The 13852-nt window shown below is 40.8% G+C and overlaps 1 protein-coding gene across 4 annotated transcripts; it reads right to left on the minus strand.

The window, feature by feature from the left end:
* Window positions 1-730: 730 nt before the first annotated feature.
* On the minus strand, window positions 731-9201 carry ncln (nicalin). Of its 4 annotated transcripts, none has more exons than XM_008330482.3 (15): window positions 8802-9201; window positions 7876-8066; window positions 7589-7733; window positions 7321-7415; window positions 6509-6589; window positions 6214-6317; window positions 5497-5585; window positions 5209-5348; window positions 4817-4995; window positions 4400-4487; window positions 4209-4247; window positions 3565-3728; window positions 3419-3472; window positions 3219-3297; window positions 731-2381 (listed from the first exon to the last, which is right to left on the minus strand). In XM_008330482.3, the coding sequence occupies exons 1-15, from the start codon at window positions 8974-8976 to the stop codon at window positions 2319-2321; spliced, it is 1686 nt and encodes a 561-aa protein (XP_008328704.1). In that variant the 5' UTR covers window positions 8977-9201; the 3' UTR covers window positions 731-2318. The 4 variants fall into 4 exon arrangements, with proteins under 4 accessions (XP_008328704.1, XP_008328687.1, XP_016886690.1 ...); XM_008330465.3 differs by having other exon boundaries at window positions 4769-4995; XM_017031201.2 differs by having other exon boundaries at window positions 3565-3725; window positions 8802-9192.
* Between the last annotated feature and the right edge of the window lie 4651 nt (window positions 9202-13852).

The following is a 13852-nucleotide window of genomic DNA, read 5'->3' on the forward strand; positions in this document are numbered from 1 at the left end:
TGTCCTTAACTGTAATTTAATTAATTTAATTAAAGTTAATTTATTAGTTTAATTATGTCACGGACATCAGAAACAAAGCTTGTCAACTCGACGAGCTAATTGCGGAAACATTGAAATCCAACATGGCCGCCGCCGCCAGAGCAAAGTTCCACCGTCCGTTTAAATACAAAGGGCTCTTTTGGAAATGAGAAAAAAAGAAAAGAAAAAAAATTAAGAAATGAAACACTGGTTGAAACTTAAATTATTATTTTTTCTAATTCCACATCCAGTCACACGGTGGACTTCTATTACAGAAGACAGCACTAACCTGAGAGTCTTCTTTGAAAGTTTTTGTTAGCGTCTGCGAGCTAAGACGCTAACAGACGCTAAAAGACGTTACTTCTCTGTAATCCATAGGGTTTTGCCAAAATGCCCCGTCCACCACCACAGAGAGGCAGGTGTTTGTTGATACGCGTGCAGGTGGAGGAGAGAGAGAGCGGACAGACGGAGACGACCAGTACATTTTTGGAGAGCGGACAGACAGACAGACGGAGACGACCAGTACATTTTTATATTCTGTATGTTTAAATTGCACTGTAATTTATTAGGATTCTTTAATGTAGCTCTAAATCAGAACAGGAGAGAGAATCTTTGAGATTTTTCTTAAATTACCTTCGGAAAGAATGAACAAAGTGTTTTCTGATGTCAGATTTAGATTTTATTTTTCAATTTCAGCAGTTGATAATCTGTATTTTTTTTTTTTTGCTCCCATGAATTCTTCAATCTGATCAGTTTTTAAATCACCTGACGACACAAAGAGTCTCTCTTTGGTAAAACAGTTAACCATTATTAAACCAGTGTTATACTTTATTCCTCCCTCCCATACCATAATAATAATAATAAAAAAAAGTGTCCTAAAAAAAAACAAGTCTTCTGTCAATCATTTTATTTTTAATCAATATCATTTCCATTGCAAAGATCAAGTGTTGACACCAGAAGAGTTCATCTCAGTGCACAAAAGAGAACAGTTTCAATAAATAAAAAAACACAAAACAACAACACACACATATGCACCACGGTGTTTCCCCTCATGTTGATGAAGACGAGGTTCTTCGTCTCAGGCTGGCCGACACCGATACACCTGATAAATACAAAAACGGTGGAGAAGGAAACGCTCAACGCACGAGACGAAAAACCAGAGCAGGGCGGACAGAAAAGTCAAAAGACAACGACAAACGAAGCTCAAACCGTGGCTGTGTTTGACATTTAGATTTTAGGTCAGCGTTCGTCGTGGTTCTGTTGAGCAAAGTGTATCAATACTGCCTGGTGTCTTGACCTCAGAAACGGTTTAGGAGACAAATCTGCAGGAGTTCTGTGCTGCTCCTCCATTATCAGTCAGTGCTGATAATGCAGGAGTAAAGGGGGATTTTTTATCTTGTGGTGCGTTGGCTTGGACTCTTCACACAGCAAATACGATTAGACAAGAAACACCCGATTGTTGCATGTGACCTTTTGTAACTTTAGTTTTCTTTTTTTCTTACGATTTTCAACAATATTGATTCAATTCTTATTTGACTTTAATTTTCACAGCAACATAAAAAAAAAAACCTGTAAAAGAGACACAAAAAAGAGAAGCTGTCATTTCTGTATCACTACGTCAGATGGAAGTATGGGCTGACGCACGCTTGATGAAAATCTGGCAACTTTTCCTCCCCAATTTGATCTCTTCTGTAGGTCAACAACAACTATTGCATAAAACAAAACCGTTTCACATTTGTTCAGACGTTCTTGTTGATTTGCAGCCACAGATCAAAAACGTTTGTGTCCGTGTGAAGTACGAACTTTCTGGAGAGTGTGAGACTGTGATCAGAGTTCTTTTTATTTTCCCCGTTGTAAAAAGTTTTCCTTTTGAACAACGGCTGCAATCACACAGTGAGGAATGGAATGAAGAGCAATCGGCTCTGTAACAAACCCTCACTTTGATACATCTGAAGTCTGACAAAACAAAAGATTTTAAATTAATTTAGTCCAATCATTGAATGTCGTACTGATAAGAGACAACGTGTGGACGAGGGCGAAGAAAACGGTTCCTGAATACCGGTCTGTGAGACCAGATGGATGAAGGTGGCAGCAGGAGAGGATCTGACATCATTAGCTGTGGATCTGGATTTGGCCGCGGAGGTGACTCTGCTGCTGCTGCTGCTGCTGCTGTTGTTGTTGTTGTTGTGGTGGTGGTGGTGAGAACAGCAGCACCTGTGTTCTTTACTGGCTTGAGTTCTTATGATTCAAAAGAGGGAAGAAGGGACTGACGGTGGGAGAGGGAGCAGACTGGCGTCAGCTCAGTGGGCCTTGGTTTTGGGCTGAGTGATTTTCCGGACGAAAGCGTACAGGAGTCCAAAGTTCTACAAAGAGAAACAGAACCGTGTTCAGCAGAAGAGTTCTGTGTTTGTATCAAACACACACACACAAACGACACCATCTGAAGACTGTGATGTGATGAAGAAAAGAGAAGTGGACTTTGCACAAGTCAGAGAGTCTGTTTACGACAGAGGAAATGATTCTTCCTGTTATGATTTATTTCTAGATAATTCAGTGGTTCTGGTGTAGCGGTTAAATACACGCCTTACATGCAGATGGGTTCGAGCCCCAGAGGAACCACATACTTAGGCTGACACTGTGAATTTGTTCATCATCATAGTGTGTAGATTGAGGGCTGTTCAGCTGTTATTGTTTCAGTTCCTTGGGTTACAGAGGCTGACACTGTGAATTTGTTCATCTGTTCAGCTGTTATTGTTTCAGTTCCTTTAAAGGTCACGTTGACCTTTAAAGGTCACGTTGACCTTGACTTTGGGACAAGAAATCTAATCAGTGAACTGATAAAATATACTTGAAGAGATTCCCAGCTGAGTTAATGAGTGACGTGGTTCTGTTTGTTGAATTTTAAATAATAGAAATGACAACACATTGTGATGGAGTCATTCGCCACCATGTGGCCCAGAGAGGTATTGCTGAATGTTGTGTGCAAAGAAAGGCCCCCGAACCCATCTTTGAGTTCTCAGAGACTAAAATAATTAAAATCAGAGAAGAATAAATGACAATAACGCAAGGTATTGATATCAAGTTAATGATTTCTAATCAGTCATTATTATTTATGTACTTCTTACGTCACTGCTGGAATATCACAGTAACTTTGTATTTGATGAAACTCGTTGATGATGAGCAGGAACACAGTAACGTACCTGGATTGTGAAATACATCAATCCTAAATAGGAGGCGATGCAGACGGCCAGCAGCAGGTCAAAAATAGCAGGTTTGACTCTGAGGGAAACAGAGCAGAAAGAGTTTGTTAAAGTTAAAGTTGAAATTAATCTGTGATATGTAATATATGTGAAGAAACTCTGAAGCTGCATGAGCAGAAAGAGAAGTTAATGAAAGTTACCTGTAAGCGTTCATGGTTTGTTTGAGCTGATCGTAGAAGACAAACTCTGGATCTCTGAGGAGCAGAAAGTTAGAAACATTCATGTTGGTATGGATTGGTTTTTATTTCTGGGATTAAAAAAAAAAAGGCCCCGTCCTCGTGTTTACCTTTTGTCAGCTTTCACGTAGTGTCTCTTGACGTCTTTGAGGTAGCGTGTGAGGTGATACTCCAGAGTGGACACCACGCTGCTGTCTTTGTCCAGCAGCTGGGCGGCTCGTGGCTGCGCTGTGAGCCAGTCAACCACAGCAGACAACTGTTCCTCCTGGACCTGCTGAGGGTTGAACATTATAATCTCAGCGTGAACGCCGCTGCTCCCCGCTAACGGGTAAGCAGCAAACGGGTGAACACTCTGAGTCTGGATCTGTGGGAGAGCTCTTCCTCTTTTCTCCTGACTCTGCAGATGTGTGTCACACATCCTGCTCTACTACGGTTTAACAGTAGAACACTGACTTTACTGATGATTGACACATTTCCCAGCAGTCTCAGTCCTTACGGTGGCATGACTTAAACCTTAAACATGCACTTTCATTATTCAATAAAATACACGATTAATCTTCAATTTGATAACGGTAAAGGTTCGTCTAAAGACCTGAAAATGTCTTTGTCAGGACTTGATAGAAAAAGAAAGACAGCAGATTCAGACTCAGTATTAACGTCTCCCCTGACCACCCACTTATGTTGGTATATGTTTTTTTTTAATAAAACTACTCTCACTTCATCACAGTTAATGCAGATGGAGCATGTATCTTACCATTTGTTCAGTAAAGATCTGCAGGTCTCCAGGACCGCCCTGTGGTGCAGAACAACAATTAATCATTTTTTTTCTAAAGTCAGAAAAAAAACACACAATTTTGTAAAACGATGTTGTTATTCCAAAGTCAGAAAAAAAACCCACACAATTTTGTAAAACGATGTTTTATATTTTCTCCATTTGTTTTTTACCTTTTCTGTGAGATTGTATATGACTCTGGCCAGTGCTTCGGCCACCACCTTTGTGTTTCTGCTGAGTTTACTAACATCAACGTGCGGCCTGTGATACAAACAGAGCGTTAAAGAAGAAGCTGGGAATAAAACAAGGGGAAATTCAGTCCAGACACAACCGAGGACAGAGGAGAAACTTCAAGGAAATCAAATGGAACAGGATGGAAAAAAAGGAAAGGTTCAAAAAGATACTACTTTACTACAAACCACACTTTGACACCAACCAAAGACACTGCAGAGTTAATGGAAGTGCACAAATACAGGATCTGATAATGGACTGAATGCCAGGGACACTTGTTAGGACTCAGACACTTGCAGTAATGAACCCACCCAGCAGGGGGCTCTCCTGCTCCATGGCGAGAGAAGGGGGACACTGACCGGACGTCCATGATGCTGGAGCGCTGAGCCAGGCGGTGCGAGGGCAGGTGGGACAGAGTGAAGGCCGGCAGGCGGCGGATCCCGAAACGCTCGTGCTCCCAGGCTAGCACGTCGTCGGCCAGGTTGATTTTCTTATGGACCATGGAGAACTTAGTGTCTGGGAACTGACTGCTAATCACCTGGGGGGTGAGAAGATTTGTAGTACAGATGTGTAACAGGATTTTATTTCACAGAGGCCCTAACGCTGAACCTACTAAGATCCACTGGAAACATCAACATTAGTCTCTAGAAACTTTAGACTCAAATTTCTTTGTATGTGTTTTTATATTGAGCCAATGAAGCTGGTTCAAACAAACAGCAGTGTCAGTTCAATTTTATGATCCAGTACGTACTGTTTCCAGCTCCTTGAGCAGAGTGTACTGTGGAGTTCCCTCTTTAGGAGGTTTGGACACATGGAGATGCAGAGAGTCTCCGTTTCCCAAAGTGTCCAGACACAAGACAAAGGCCACATTGTCCTGCAGCAGACTGGAGTCTGACGTCAACAAAAAAAAAAGAGGATCGGAAAGAAGAAGAATGAATTAATGAATTCACAACAAACACAAACCAGGTGTAAAAAAAAAAAACTGGACTAGTCTTTGCTGTGCTGTCTCTGTGAAGACAGTACCAGTCTACAGTAGTACCTGTGTGGTCTAGATTCTCCTCCAGCCAACGTTTGGTGCCTTGGTAGTTAAACTTTCCACCACCAGACAAAAAGAACAGCAGATTGTACCTGAAAAGCAAGGAATATTTCAACATTAAAGTATGATGTATTTCACACCTGGGCAAACTACGGCCTTTCACGCATTACAACAAATCAACTGTCATTTCTGTTGATTCTAATCTGGTCTACCAAACACTGGTTCAAGGTACGGTAAAGTCAATCCTCCTGTTTCACGCATTACAACAAATCAACTGTCATTTCTGTAGACGTCAAATTATCTATGAAAGTTTAAGCTCTAACTATGCAGTGCTGTTACAACAGTAAAGTCAATTCCCAATTACAAATGAACCTTTACTGTCTCACTTCATTTCAGATAGATACACTCAGACATAAACATAGGCCTGCCTCATGTCAAGTATTTAACAGTGTGTATCTGAGTGTGTGTATAAGTGCGTTCTACATGTATCTGTGGAAGCATTTAAAGCCAAGACACTTACAGCAAATACTTATGAGACGATGAACCACAGAACAATCAATATCACCTCTAATGTTTCTGTACCAAACCTTAACAGAGCCATACGGTGATGAGTGCAGCTTCACCAAAGTGACTGTGTTCACAGTGTGTGTGTGTGTGTTTGTATGTGTTATAACAGGATGCTGATGGAGACCGTGGGTTAACTAAAGTGGGCTTCCTCACCCAGCATGTGTCCTCTTGTAAGTGTAAAGTTTGGAGAAGAGACGAGCCAGCTCCAGTAACATGGACACTCCGCTGCCGTTTGAGTCAGCGCCGTATGAAAGCCACTGGAGAACAAAACAAAATCTGTAGTCAAATTACAGGAGGCATACTCCGGAAAAGCTAGAATGAAAAGTGTCCTTTAAAAGGTTTGGAAAAGAAAAATCACACTGAGACACACAGACGGGTTTCTCCGCTGCTTAAGTCTCTGGGAGTTTCATTTAAAGTTGGAAAGAGGAAATTCAATTAGTCAACTTACTGGGGCAACGCCAAAGGAGTCATAGTGAGCCACCAGAACTATAGTAGGCAGGTCTTCTCCTCCAGCTCCAGCCAACCGACCCTGGGAATGAACAGCAGTAACAACAACAGCTTAGCCAGAGACGGAGGAAAATAATGACAGAACAGAAACAGTAATCTGTTTCTCAAGGTTGAGCTAAACCAGAGTCGATGTGTTAATTAGGTGTTTGGAAGAGCTGAATAAGTCACAGGCAAAACTTCTAACCACAAACTCTCACTTTATTCTTTGATCCACTGCAATGTGACTAATCTGATTTTTTTTTTCTTCTGGCAGTCACTAATGCTTCAGACCAAAACCAAACCCACTACGACTGACACCTTTCTACAGAGCAGTAATGTTGTAGGGTGAATTGATTCCAACAGACTGAAGAATCTGTTAAAACGTGTGTGACTTGCATGTTAATAGGAAGAAACAATTAGGTCTTGGATTTTCCTTTAAAAGCCAACAGCTACATGCACTGGAATAGATTTAACATGTCAGTGCACAAGAAAGGAGGGCTTGAAAACAAAGTAGAAAGAAAAAAAATGCAGACAGAAAAAGAAAGAAAACAAAGGAAATGTGAAGTAGTGGTCTCTGTTGGGAAAAATCTACTTGTTGTTTCCAGGATTTCAGTTCATGTAACTGTTTTTGACTGCTTCAAAACTTAATTTTTTTTAAATTTAAAACCTACAAAACTGTTATTCCCAATGAATGAAGAAAAAACAATTTGTCCCACATTACCACCATAAAAACAGTCGTCGTCTGAACTTAAGGTAGTGCTCAGTCAGCCTTACCTCTAAACTGGTGATGGTCCAGTCACTGACGGCTTTGCTCTGAGCTCCACTGGTGACCATCTGAAATCCATTAGCTGTGGCGGTGTGCAGCAGCACTATAAAAAAAACAAGAAATAAAATTAAAAGACTAAAATAACCCTAAATGGATGGACTAAATGGATTAGTTTTGCATTGTCTGACCACTTCCTAGTACGATCTATTCTGTTTTCCACACATGGTGTTAACATAACCGTAAAATCCCTCCGTCAATAAAGACCAAAGCCTGTACCTTCAGCTGCTGACAAGGAGCCCTGCGAGGATGACGAGGTCTGCGTTTGGGTATAGATCGACATCAACTCATCGTCCTCCACAGCAAAGTAGACAGGAACGATGGTCTCAGTGGCCAACATCTCCGGCTCCAGCTCCATAAATTGCTGGAAGAAAAGACAGAGAAAAAACATGGTATTTATTTATAACTTTCAGTAGTTTAAAAGATTGTGATACGAGGAACCAATCCCGGGTTTACGTATTACATTTTACTGGTGATAAAAAAATGCATGTGCATCACTATCTTACCTGCACTATATCTTGAGGCACAGCAGACATGTTCTTGGGCAGAGTGATGACTACAGCTCCTGCTGACTGCCGCAGGGCTTTTTGGTACTTATCGTAGGAGAAGTCTGCCAGTCGCATGATGACACAGCGACGACTTAATACCTCAGCCTCCATGGTACGGGCCTCAGTATTCAGGATGGCATTCCTAGTACCTGTAGACAGCAAAGTTAACAATCATCATCTTTTAATCATACATATAAATGTGCTTTCTGTCTTCAGATATTAAAAAGGAAAAACATCTTTAGATCTGTGATGTATTTCAAGACCAAAAGATCATCATTAATGTCAACAAATGAAAAAACATTCCACAACCGTGTCTGTCGCCAGGAAGCTGATTATTTCTTACTTAACATCTTACCTTATCGTTTCTTTCATACATTTAACTAGTACTCTGCTTATAAATAATAAGTGGATATGGGGTTACACTTGGAATTAAAAATTACTTAAATTAAACAGCATATCAGTGCATTGTACGTCCAAAACGTCCTGTCAAATTTGAAGCCTTTATTTCCTTCGTCCTGTCAAATTTGAAGCCTTTATTTATTTTTTAACTTCTTATAAAAAACAACTTTAATTTGCATTTTATGTAATTATAGCTGTCTAAAACTCAGACTGGGCTTCAATCGCACAATCCAACACGAAACAAAAATAATTGTTTAATTAAATAGAAGTCTATTTAAACGTGAATCACTTTCACACTGACCTCCTTTCATGTCAACGACGATGAGGTCCTGGGAGCTAAGCTAGAGTAGCAGCTAGTTAGCCACAGCTACCCACAGTGCTGTCATTCAGTAAATTCTCTTCAGAAACAAAACCTAATAACCAGCTAAGAATAGACTTATTTTGGACATTTTCTCCGGTGACGAAGTAAAGAAGCGGAAACCTACCGTAGGGTTGTCCCTGCAGGTCGTACTGCTGCATGCGGTACACCGTGAACTCGTGTGCAGCCTCGGCCGGGAGCGGAGACACCAGGATCAGCACCGCAGGTATAAACACGATAAACGTTAGGGGAAATGACGATTTAAACATGTTTTCAAAGACTTCACTCGCCTCCTCAAACATTTTGGCGGTTGTGTGGAACCCAGCGGCCGGGATTAAGCAATTTACTTATAGTTGTCACCGCTGTGAGATACTGACAGCCGGGTACTCAGGTCAGCTAACCGAATCGGAGCAAACGCCACATTATTCTGATCAGGCAGATCATTGGCCACCTCTTACTCTAAATGGAGACAAAACAAGTCAAATACGACCCGTGGTTTTTAGAAATGTGCGAATAAATTTTATTACGGATATTTAAGCAAGTGTAATGTATATATATATTTAAACTAATCGGTCGTCCTTCAGGAATCTTGTCGGTCAGCTATATAGATACATGTACTTTCTTGGAGCGATAGATGGCGCAATTACACCATCTATTAAATTTACAGCCATCTTGAACGCGCAATGTATTTGGATTATTTGCTCTATTGTGTTGCCCAAGTGGCGGTTGAATTTTCCCGGATCGCCATTCCGGTCCAAGCGTTTATTATCATTTCTTAAGTTATTTTGAGGAAACCAAAACACAATAATATCGCGGTACTTTGCAGGTGAACATCTGTGATTTTTTTTTTTAATTTATTGGCTTATTGGTTATATTTTTGAAAAATGTAACACATGTTACTAATATACTGTTACTATAATTTCACTGTTAATTATGTCAAGTCAATTATTCAATACTGAAAACATATTCTTATAAAATTAAAAAAAAGATTGTTTTGAAAATAATAAATGTCCCTGTGAAGTGATGGTTTAAGTCAGACCCTAATTAAAAAGGACAACGAGCATAAAATTATATACATGTCATGTTTACACCCTTTAGTTTTGTGTGACTGATGTGCAGTTGCTATAATATGATTTCTCCTCATGATCACAGAATAAGAATGTGCTGTATTTTTAAAAAAAGACTTGAATTAAGAGAAATGGTATATGTTCTTACAGTTATTAGTAACAATAACACTCAACCGAGAGCAGCTGTAAGAGCTGAAAATCAGATTCTCCACATCTCTGATGTTTCTTTTTTCGTTCTCTCTGTCATTCTCTCCGGGGCTTCTCTGCTAAGTGGGAGATTAATGCTGATATGATGTCCTGCCATTGTACCTAATGGACCATGGCGTCATTATTTCCTGTATATGAGTAATCCATGCCCATGCAGGCTGCTGAGAGGGCCAGCAGCACACAAAGCATAAAACCAATTTAGCGTGCATGTTGAGAGTCGCTGTGGCGAGTTCACATCATTGAGAAACGATGATTTGGAGAGCCGCTCAGATGACTCAGTCTGGTCCAAGAAAAACACAGCTACTGTTCCATGAACGGATACAAGTAGAAAGAACCAATTGTTTCCTCAGGAAAGTCGTCGTACTTTTCCACTTCTCTGTGTGTGTGTGTGTGTGTGTGTGTGTGTCGTACAGTTTGAACACATGCTGTTATCATAGGATCAGCACAGAAGCTGAAGTATATGTTTTCAAACCATCCATTTTGTTTTGGCACGTTCACCTATGTGAAAAATGTCAAAACAGATGAATATAAATGTCATCTTAATTATGTCTTTCACTGCACGGACTTCAGGTTAAGAGCAGCTGCAAAAAAGGACTTTGACTTCAATTCTTCCTCCTGTTTTTTCATCTCTCTCTCTCTCTCTCTCTCGCTCTCTCAAAGTGTCTCTCACACACACATATACACAAGTTGTTCAGTGTCTTTATTTCTTTTCAGAGCTCCTGGGAATGTCCCGTGTCAGACCAGCCTTTGTTTGTGACCCCTGACCACGGAGAAACACTTTCCCTGTGCTGCGACACAGAAGGTCTCACTCTCTCACTGAGTTCTGGGGTAAGTACCAGAGACTTATCAGAGATTGGCCACCGCTCCTCAGCTCTCCATCACTGCCTCCCATTCTTGGATGGTGCCGTCATTTTCTCACCATGCTGACAGGTTGCTCAAACACTGGCAACACGGAGGTGCGTAGACCACATTGGGATCAGGTCAGAATCCCAGAATACCAGAGTTGTAATGTAAGAAGAAGAATGTGTTGGTGGTCTGATCTGTCCACACCTGATCTCCACACCCACTCTGTAGTACACTCTGAAGGGAGTACTGAATAATAGACAACATGAAAAATACAGAATAGTCGTTTGCACAAGAGATACATGTGTGAAAAAAGAAATCACAATACTTTGATGCACATACTTGTAGGTAATACTGTAAGATTTTATGTACATGTACAAGTACGAATTAGTGTGGGGACGAGTTAAAGATGTCAAAAGTATGAATTGTTCACAGTGAATGAACCAATCTGTTTATAATCCTTAAAATATTTTTTTTGTTTTTCATTCTTATTTGCTCTCTTTTGTCTTTCGTCTCTACCCGTTGACATGTAATGTGCAGTTCCAGTTAGTCCAGTACCAGGTTTTTTTTTTTTCCATTCAAACTCCACATCCTGCAATAATAACTGGATAGCACACACACACACATATATATATATAACCTACACAGCTATTTTTGTTTGTTGAGTCTATTAATTTCATAAATTTCCCTCGCCTCATAAATCGGTCTCAGAGTTAAACAAACAGGCTCAGTATTTTTAAGTACTCGTGGAAACTTCTTTTCATTTACTCATTTTACCAGTAGAGGCCACTAAACCTTTTTTAGTTGTATTTCCTGGTCTGTTTTTATCCCTATAGCTTATTTCGTTCAGCGCATATATAAAGTTGGCTGTTTGTGTATGAAGCAGAATTTCATATTGATTAGCTGTGCTAATTTTCAAATATCTAATAAATTTTTATAGTGTTGTGAAACGACTCAGCTTAAATGGTCTTATAATTAAATTAGACTGAAAACTCAGAGACCAAAGTAGAGGGTGAAGTTAATTTATATTTTTTATACAGATTGAATTAAAACAAAAACAAAAATTTTTTTTTTTGAGCATTGTAAGTTGTTTTATAAGCTTGAACTGCATTTAAATATAAGGGATTTGTTTGTTTGTTGTTGTTTTCTTTTGCCCTGAGATGACAACTGTCTCTCAGTTTAAAATCCAACCATTATGTTTTGCCCTGCTGATTTACAGCGTTTCTGCGGCTGCGGCCCGGCGGAGGTAATATTTCCCTGCCTTCTTTACGTACCAGACAATTGATTTACCAATCTGTTTCATTAGGGCCAGAGGAAATAAGACAGAGAAAAGAGAGAACATGGGCTATGACAGCTGAGCTGCAGCCACTAAGACCATCAACCTCTTTGGTTGCGCGGGGCAACAGTCAGATAATGGATGAGGAGGCCTGCTGGAGCCAGCCGTTCCATTAGGTTTTGTTAATGTGGTCAGAGGAGGTTGGCGTGGCTCATCCGCCTTTAGATCCACTTTCAGAGATGCTCACTCATGCTGGCCTGTGAATTCAATCTGTCTCCTGCCTTTTCCTCTGCTCTCATTGTTTTGTCTTCCTCAGGAAACTTCCCTTTGTGCTTTTTAAGAACATATATATTGGGGTTTTTTTTTTGTTTTTTTTTTTACTCGTAAATGTTGTCTGTCATTTTCACTTCTCCGTTTCTCACCTCATCTTTCCAATTCTTGGGAGCAGACGCGTTTTGGGAATGCTGTTTTAGATTAGCGTGTGGGATTTTTATTTTTTCATAGTTCTGTCACAGTCGTTGCACAACCGTATATAGAGTACACATTGTCTCTGAGTTATCACACCAAGGGATTTGTGGTGGAATCGCTGCTTTTGCAATACAGAATTTCTAGAAGTCTATCTTTGAACCTCGGCGCTTCTCTAATTCCATACTGTATTAGCATGTCAGGGCGCTGCGTGTGGTAACCTGGAAACCCCAGGGTTGTGACAGACCACTGCGTGTTCTAACTTTGTGTGAAGTGTACATTCACTGGGTGGGACGGAGTGAAATTCATGAATGGAGACACGGGTGTGTGTGCTAGTTCATGCGTGTGTGGCAATCACGGTGCTGGGAATCGGAGGTCTTGTCTAATGCCTTTCCTGTCTGTTCTTTCATTGTTTAACTCTTTGAGTCTCGTCGTTTTCAAGACCAACTGTTTCTGCTGTTTGAACGCCGTGGTCCATCAGGGCACTGGTACTGTTGTTTTAGTCTGGGGGGGGGGGGGGGGGAAGGCGGGGGGTTCTCCGACTCATATGAGGTTACAGCATATGTGTCAAACTCAAAGCCCGGGGGCCAAATGCGGCCCGCCAAGCCGTTCTGTGTGGCCCGCGGGATCTTAAAAAGCAGTTAGTAAAGTTCACGCAGCCGAGTTTCTAAACCTGAGAAATGAAAAGGTTTTATTTATTACACAACAATGAACAATATTTGCAGCTTGAATAAATAATAATCAATTGCAGAAACATGTCTGTTATTTACATCTATATCAGTGGTCCCTGACCTTTTTTTCAGCCAGTTCCACCTGTTATTACCAGATTATCTTTAAATAAAGACAGTAAATGGATTTGACTGGATTTTCTTTGAATGAAGTAAATTAGTAAAAATTAAGTACCACTGTGTTTTCCACTGTGTCCCAAAGTGACCTGTTACCAAATGACCTATGGACTGGTACTGGTCCGCAGACCAGGGTTTGCAGACCCCTGATCTATACAGTCAGTAAACATTTACAACCAGCCCTTCAAGGGGAACTGTATTGATGATGTTGCCCCCTGGTGGCAATGAGTTCGACATCACTGCATTAGAAGGACACATCAGTGTTTTGTTTTAATATAAAATCCCCAGATATTATATATATCTATATGTATACACCCCCCCTCCCCCCCACATCCATCTGAGTGACCCTGGTGTCTCTACCTCATGTTTTCATGCGCTGACACAAAGGAGGCCTATGCCCCGCTGAGCTCCGTCTGACCTTCACCCGCGGCTCCCTCTCCCTCTCCCTCTCCCTCTTCAGCTCGGCGCTGAGCTA

Source organism: Cynoglossus semilaevis, chromosome 2, assembly GCF_000523025.1.
Source record: "Cynoglossus semilaevis isolate Cse_v1.0 chromosome 2, Cse_v1.0, whole genome shotgun sequence".
In the NCBI taxonomy this organism is placed as follows: Eukaryota; Metazoa; Chordata; class Actinopteri; order Pleuronectiformes; family Cynoglossidae; genus Cynoglossus; species Cynoglossus semilaevis.